Source organism: Oculina patagonica, chromosome 2, assembly GCF_052425735.1.
Source record: "Oculina patagonica isolate OP01 chromosome 2, crgOcupat, whole genome shotgun sequence".
Classification (NCBI taxonomy): Eukaryota; Metazoa; Cnidaria; class Anthozoa; order Scleractinia; family Oculinidae; genus Oculina; species Oculina patagonica.
The window spans coordinates 2,260,683-2,269,452 of NC_135759.1; the positions used below are offsets into that span (position 1 = coordinate 2,260,683).

General features: G+C 38.7%; 1 protein-coding gene across 1 annotated transcript; it reads right to left on the reverse strand.

Moving 5' to 3' along the window:
- Positions 1 to 3,598: 3,598 nt before the first annotated feature.
- On the reverse strand, positions 3,599 to 7,234 carry LOC144640629 (uncharacterized). The gene has a single exon (XM_078499726.1). The coding sequence runs from the start codon at positions 7,232 to 7,234 to the stop codon at positions 3,599 to 3,601; it is 3,636 nt and encodes a 1,211-aa protein (XP_078355852.1).
- Between the last annotated feature and the right edge of the window lie 1,536 nt (positions 7,235 to 8,770).

The following is an 8,770-nucleotide window of genomic DNA, read 5'->3' on the forward strand; positions in this document are numbered from 1 at the left end:
TAGTATAAAAACGGCCAATGGTTTGCCCCAGGATGTGGGAAATTAGCTAACATAATAAGATTGGGGGGGGGGGGGGAGGGGGAGGGGCGGTCAACCCACGGGAATTTGACTTCGTGAAGCTCTCCCAGGGTTGGGATTTTGACATCTAAAATGGTCTGCTGGGTTAGAAATTTAAGAGGAGATATGTGAAATTTGACATTCACTAGGTGCCCAGGGGTGGGGAATTCGACTCTGGCTTCCGAAAAATGTCAAATTCCCCTGGGGTTGCCGGCCCCCGCCCCCCCCCCATCCTGGGGCAAACCATTGATAGGTGCATAAAGGAGCTGACATTGCTTTTTCAGTTAGGGCCTGTTTACATGATTCCGGAATAACTTTCATTCCGAAGCTAGTTCATTCCATCCCCATATATTTCTCTGTTTCTGTTTACATGATACCGAGATGAAAGTCAAGTCATTCCGGAATGAGTTCATTACGGTTTATTCCGGAATGAAAGTTTCGTTCTGGAATGACATTTCATTCTGGTGTCATGTATTAAAACACAACGAATTTCATTCCGAGATGAAAATCGCAACCCAATTTGAAACCGCATAAGGACTCCACAGTTTGAATTCAGAGCAAAAAAAGGTAATTGCATTTACTGTTTAGCCCAAAGTTACGGCTCTTTGGTTAAATTTCTCGTTGAGATGGCAGGTACGGCCATTAATGGGGGCATGTACTAAAACCAGGAACACCGGAACACCAGGGAACACCCCAGAACACCACGGAACACACTGGAATACTAGAATTTTATCAGAATTTTTTAGGAATTTGACAGTATTGTAGCGAAATGAAACAAAACGATTAACTTCCACTCCGGATTGCTTGCGGTTACAGTACTTCCACTCCGGTTTGCTTGCGGTTAGTTGCATTCTGGTCTGCTTGCGGTTAGCTTTTACTCAGGTTTGCTTGTGGTTATAGCTTTTATTTGTTGGTTGGGTTTCGTTTCGTTTCATTTCGGGTTTTAGTAACTGCAGAAATAATTAAACAAAATGAAACGAAACCTAACCAAGAAATAAAAGCTAACCGCAAGGAAACCGGAGTGGAACTTATATATAACCGCAAGTAATCCAAAGTGGAAGCTAATCATTTGGTTTCATTTTGTTTTGGGATTTAGTATTTGCAAGGCTGCTAGAATACTGTCAAAACCCTAAAATATTCTGATAAAATTTCGGTGTTCCGGGGTGTTCCGTGGTGTTCCGTGATATTCCGGTGTTCCTGGTTTTAGTTAATGCCATTAATGGGCAAAAAAACATGTTTGCGCGAAACATGCGCCACCTTTTTTTTATCTCGCACAAAAACCGCGCGCATGAAAATGCCTTTGGTTGAATGGGTCGACCCTGTCATGTAAATGCAGAAGGAACTTCATTCCAGAACAAGTTTCATTCATTCTGGAAATCATGTAAACAGGCCAGGGGGGGGGGGGAAGTAACTTCCCATACATTCTCTTATATGAAATCTGAGCGATGCTCTCACAACTTGCAAAGCAATCATCGGGGCGGTAGTCAGCGGATGTCTCTAAGGCGCATGAGCAGCTCCTTTCTTTGTGAACTTGCCAAAACAATAACAACATCGGACCAGTGAGAGAGTTCGATTTTTTTATATATATAGTAATAAAAAAGACTTTCTAAGTTTTGTCTTTAAAGCAGCGAAAATTTCTCCGGAAAGGTTCTTGGTGTCAATATGTGGTGTTTGTTATGAAATAAAACCATCACGGGAATGGTAATGAAAACGTGGCGATCGAATATTCCCGCGCCGGTCGGAGCTATTGTTCTTGCTCTATTGTTTCGAGGTTGTTTGTTGACTTGGTCTTTCTTTGTTTTACTTCATTTACAATCCCCATGTGGGCCAGTTGAAAATCGTGGTACAAACATTTGCATTTCAACACTGAAAAGTAGCACGGCATCACAAAATTCTGCGTTCTTAAAACTACACGACGATGACGAAATTTTTCGGATAAACACGCTGCTTTTAGATTTTTAGTTAAGAGAATTGAACCCCTTTATAATAAGTGATTCCACGGCATAGCAGCTTCCATTTCGCGGGAAAAGATTGCCTGTTGCATCATCGTCCAAAAACCGCTGACTACATCGTGAATTGATCGCTTTGCAAGTTGTGAGAGCATCGCTACTTGGTCCCAGACCTCGTTTCTTTCCCCCCTGAAACAGGCCCTTACAAATGCTGACATATTTTCATGCTAACGACACTACCATATATGGGTGACAAGAGGCAATTGTAATTCAGTGACTTCTTACCCGGTAATCAAGTTGTTTCTACCAACTGTTACAGTTAACTCATTGAACTACTCATCAACCAATTGTTTTCATGTTTATTTGCAAAGGTCTTCTAAATTATATTTTTTACACAAACTAGGAACTTGTCATGACCAGCAAGTTAAACCATCATGATTGTCATTCAGATAATTTACATACAGTACTTTTAAACAAACTATTTACATTTAATTGTAACGAACTTTGACTAAACTTAGTAATAAACCTTAAATTAGCTGATTGAATATTCTTGAGAAATACCTTGAGACTTAGAACACACTCAGTTTGTTATTACAAAATAAATGATCTTGCAAATCTTGTAACAATCTGCTAACATTTCTATCATATTATACCGGAAATACAAATTATGTAATGATACAATGTAATTTAATTCTAAAAGTTCCCTTATATTAACATATTTGTTTCCAGTGTATAAGTAAACCACTATTGCATAGCAAAAGAAATAGTGTAGAAGTATTATAGAATAGAAGTATTATTAGAATTATTATTTTCATATCTATAACAAAATACTCAATTTTGATTGGCTCTACATGCGCATACATGTGCCTTTTTGTCAAATGATTGGTGTGTGATCACATGGGTGTCCAATTACAAGTATCCAATTTGAACAACTTCAAATTGGATACCGGTAAAAACACTTAATATGTCATTAAATGCACATCAATCATATGCACTTTCTAGCTTTTTTCATTCTGTATCTAAAACTGATCGAAAATACCTTTGACTTTTTCATACAAAGAAGCTTCTCAAAGACTTCCTTACCAGTATTACAAAGGTCTAACCCAATCTGTTCGCAATTGACATCTTCCTAGTTTGGCTAATTGAATTAGGCCACTTGGAAGAATATTAACTGCAAAATTATGTGGGTCTACAGAAAACAAAACAGTTACCTAAACGAAAACTATAAAATACAGATTTTAAAATATTTCTGAGATTGGATGCAACCAAGTAGGGGTGGGGGGCAGGGATGCTCATCAGAAATTTTAAAAAGAGCCCTTAAAGAGACCACTCTGGGTGTGGCTCAAGTTTTTCTTGACCCTAAAAGATACCAAAAGAATAAGAATAGAATTTATATTTGTATATTTCTTTGTATGCAGCCCTAAATGAGACCTTTATGGCTAAAAAAATTGGTGTTTTGCCCGGAACACCAAGCCCGGAACACTAAGCGAGACCAAAACTCTGAAATTTACACCCCTAAGTGAGAAGACGAGCATCCCAGCCCCTTTCATATGCAAGTCCCCCCACCCCCCTGGGATGACTGTACCAAAGGTTCAAAATAGTACAATTACATGTTTTCTACTTTTATTACTTAGGCGTAACAGAACTTGGTCTGTTATACTGGTATGACTGAGATTCAATATGCCCAGTTTGCAATTGTCACCTTTAAGTACACCATAAAGGTGCATTGCACCTCCGTTTGTTATCCTGTTTTTCCCAATGTTCAAGTCTGTGAGTTTACAATTTACATCATTTAATGCACCACAAAGGCACAATACACCTCCATCTGTGATATTGTTTTCAGCAAGGTTCAACGCAGTGAGTTTACAATTTACACCTTTTAATGCATCACACAGGTGTGACACACCTTGGTCTGTTATATTGTTTTTAGCGAGGTCTAATTTGGTGAGTTTACAATTTTTATCATTTAATGCATGACAAAGATGAGATGCACCTTGGTCTGTGATTTTGTTTTTAGCAAGGCTCAACTCAGTGAGTTTAGAATTTACACCTTTTAATGCATAACACAGGTGTGACACACCTTGGTCTGTCATTTTGTTAAAAGCAAGGTCCAACTTAGTGAGTTTACAATTTACACGTCTTAATGCATAAGACACTAGGTGTGATACACCTTGGTCTGTTATTCCATTTATCCCAAGGTTCAAAACTGAAAGTTTACAATTTACATCATTTAATGCAACAGAAAGGAGAGAGATGTCTCCGTCTGTGATTTTGTTTTTGGCAAGGTTCAACTCAGTGAGTTTACAACTTACATCTTTCAATGCATTACACAGGTGTGATACACCTTGGCCTGTTATTCTGTTATCATTAAGATTTAACTCTGTGAGCTTACAGTTTACATCTTTAAGTGCATCACACAGGAGTGATACACCTTTGTCTGTGATTTTAATGTTTATAGCAAGGTTCAACTCAGTGAGTTTACAATTCACATCTTTTAGTGCATCACAGAGGTGTGATACACCTTGGTCTGTTATACGGTTACAACTAAGGTTCAATGCAGTGAGTTTACAATTCACGGCATTTAGTGCATCACAAAGGCGTGATACACCTTGGTCAGTTATACTGTTACAACTAAGGTTTGACACAGTGATTTTACAATTTACATTTTTCAGTGCATCGCACAAGTGTGACACACCTTGGTCTTTAATACTGTTATGTCCAAGGTTCAACAAAGTGAGTTTACAATTTACATCTTTTAGTGCTTTACACAGGTGTGGTACACCTTGGGCTGTTATATTATTATAACTCAGGTTCAATTCAGTGAGTTCATGCAGGTGCTTTATAAAAAATGCAATTGCTGTGCAGTCAACAGGTGTTACTTGACATGCAAACAAATCTATTCTGTTACTAAACTTACTGTTCTTCTGCAGTTCAGAAGCTGCCTCCTTCACCAGAGTTTCATTATTGTACTCATGCAAACATTTCATCATGAGAAGAATCTTCTGTTTTGTTTCACCTTTCAGTGGGGGCTCCTCTGTTAAAGAGTCACAAAGAAGGCTGACAAAACTGTTTACTGCTTCATTTTTCTGATCTTGGAGCAGACCTGCTACAAATTGAATCACCATATGCCATTTTGGATCTGAAGCATGCGAGAAGATAAAATCACTGAGGTCACTGGGGTCCATCTTTGAAATTTCTCTGGCAGCAAGTAGTTCTTGGAGTGTCAAATGAATGAAGCAGAAATGGGGCTTTACTCGAAATGGAATTTTAGTGTCTGACATACATATACGGTTAAACAAGCCACAGTTTCCAACTTGCTTCACTTCTTTTGAATCAAACAACAGTCGTCCTTCTTCTATTCCTGTTTTGGCCAGCGATCCTACTTGACTTAAAGTGTTATCTATAGATTCTTCAAAGCTAACGTTTCCCATTAGGAAATCCTTTGTTAATGGTTCATCTCTAAAATCTGGGTGATGATTGAAAAGAAATAATCTCAGGGCTCCTTCAAAAACGTTTGTTGAAGTTGTTGGCAAAGAACTTCCAGAATCTTGGTCTCTGCATGTGATCAGCTGTTTGAAAATGGAACAAACAATAAAACTGTTCATTGGAATGTAGCAAAAAGACAACAACTCTAAATTGCTGCTGATTTGTTGCCATATTCTGTTCGCTATCTCTGCATCACGGGCACAAAACTTGTGAACATACACCTTAACTTTCTCTGGTGTGAATCCCATTATCTCCACTTTCCTGTCAAAGTGGAGACCTACAACACTCTGCACAACAGTGGGTCTACAAGTTGTTAGAACTGTGGCGCCAGAAAGGTAATCTCCTTTTACTAATTTCACATACAGTGCAGAGAATGGCATTGTCTCTGTTAAACTATTTCCACCTTGTGCCTGCTCATCCTGCAAACAGTTTTCATGGTGCTTGAATTCATCCAAACCATCAAAAATAAGAAGTACTTTCTCTGGGTTGTCCAACATGTACTGGAACACTTCACTGTCAATGCTTCCTCCTGGACAAAGGCGATATACAAGTTGTTTAAGGGATATTTTCTCTGTTGTCCTAGTATTGAACCACCTAAATTGGACCAAGAACATAAAACCAAAGCCATTATCAGGCAGGAGATCACCCTCGCTCCAGTCAAGTGACAGTTTCCTGCATAGTAAAGACTTTCCAATCCCTGCACGTCCAACTACAAGAATTTTACGAGGATCTTGGGTATCTACGTTGGGAAGAAATAACTCTTCAATGTTATTTATTGGCACTGCTCCACGCTGGGGTTTCAAATAGATGTCAAATATTCCATGTCTTTCCAACAAGTCGCCAACGTGTTCCGCTCTTCCCGTGTAAATGACAAGATCAACAAAAATGTCTTCCAAAAGCCGGTTGTTTTCTGGTTGAGCAATCAAAGGTTGTAGAGCTAAAGTTTTCATGTCTTTGTGAATTTTTGTTTTCATGCGAGAAGTGGTGTCAAGCAGCGAAACTGGAGTTTCACTCTTGTTGAAAATGTGCTTTTGGCAGAATTCCGAGTCGAAGGTGAACTCTTTACTGTGCATCATTCGCAGTAGAAGATAAAACCACTCTCCAAACACAAAAAGGGCAAACAGAATGTTCACAATGAAAATTCCTTTTGCACAGCTAGCAATCTGCAGCTGATTGTTACAGATGATAGCAGTGGAATTAATATTGTCGTTTGTTGCATTAGGTTTTAATACAATTGCGTTTGGTGACTTGCTTCGAGAAACACAGGCGAATTTCGCTGGAAAGCCATTTGGATAAAATGCGAGTTTCTGTAACAGTACAATCAAAATCGCTATGACGAGTCGCACAAGAAGATGAAGAAAGTAGGAATAAAACACTCGACGAGTTGTCACTCTTGGTCGGCGCCGAGGGTTTTCTGGATCTGCTTTCAAGGCGGCTTCCAGCTCATCAACTCGCGATTTAACATAGCACCAGGAGTAAGCGATGCACACAGCCAGCTGAGGAACAAAACACAGAAGGAAAAATCCATAGAGTGGAAAAGGAGAGTCGTACTGTTCGTAGTATAGCACCAAACAGTCGTCACGAGAATCGGGGGAGGACGGACAGCGAAAGTTTTCCCTTTCGCTGGTTCTCAGGTACCCGGTGTATGAAGCTAATACTACTAAAGTCGGCAGGTACAAAGCGGCTACAATATAGCCAAAAGGACTAAAATACTTATAAAGCAAATACTGCTTCACTTCCATACTTCAGTCTGAAGATCAAGGCGTTGGCTAGACGAAACTTGATCGCAGCTGACGTTAGACGCTGATTGTCTGAAATGCCCTGGAAATGTCTGTAATCAGAAACTTGTGGCATTTCCTTGAACATTCGTGTGTCACATAGGCTAGGATAAAGGGCTATAAATCATACATTATACAGTTTAAGAAAGTTATGATATGAAGATAATCGTTTAGGTAGGGAATATAAACTGAAGCTTTCTTAGAACTCCGATAACAGCAGAAAAAGACAGATATATATTAATTGTGGAAAAAAGCTCACTTCATTCTCTACTTATATCATAAAAACAACCTACTTGAGAATATCCGGTATCTGTCACGACACAGAAATAAAAGGTCAACCAAACCACAAAGACTCTCCTTTGTTGTTTTGTAGTTGTGACTGATAAGAACATTTTCAGACTCACGTTTCAATAAACTTAACTTCACTTAGCACACTATCAAAGTCTACCAAACAAAGTTTCCACATATTTTGACTTCATCTCCAGATTTCCGTTTTTCTGCTGTACTTTCGTCTTCTGAAGTGACATCCTCATCGAAAAATCTTTCAGCAATGGCCTCTCTGTTTCCTAATTGCCCTTTACTTTGACTCAACACGTTCGGTTGTGTTTAGGTTTCAAAGTGATTTAAATTCCTCGAATAATTAATAAAATATGGGGTATTGAATGGTCTTTGCGAGCAAACGAGCACGAGCATTACCAAAAGTTAGCCTTGCGAGCAGCGAGCACTTTCAAAAAACTACCCCACTAAAAACCCGAGCATGCGAGCACCCATTAAAATTTTGCGAGCACTGCGACATCTTTATAGGGGACATTTATTCATCCATGACACCTAAAATACGTGTATAGTGTTATCTCTTTTTTCAGAGAAGGTCTTGACATCCACTTTGGGTGGGATATAGTATTGTGATTTAATTCTTGTCTTTCTTTACAGCAACGAGGTGACCTTCGATGTGTATCTTCGTAACTGTTTCTCTGGCACGGTTTCGGGTATTAAATACCGTATTTACGGCGCTTATTCGACTAAAAAACTAAAATTTTTACTCGAAAATAGAAACCTAGTTATCAGTATAGGCGAAAGAAAGTTTATTTTTTCGCAAAAGATTAAAAATTGTTGCGACTCAAGTGCGGCGCTTATTCCAGGGCGGCGCTTATTTGAGGGCATCTATCTTCCTTTTCTTTCTTACACGACTAAACCACATAACATGACAGTAGGCAGTGTTTGGGACAAAGGCAGCCTTTATTAATAATAATTATTACAATATAATAAATAAACTAATTTTCACAATATATATAACTATTATTTTAATATAATATAAGCTAATAAGTCAAATAACACTCCAAACCCAGAAGGAGAAGGTTGTGAAAGGAAAATATGAAAACTAAACTGTGGAAAGTATTGTATTGGCAATAACATTGACAAACTCTAATCGAACAGACAGTGGAACCGTAAGGTAAAGTAGTACGGCATCGGAGTGCCAATCACCAAGGATCTTGATGAGCT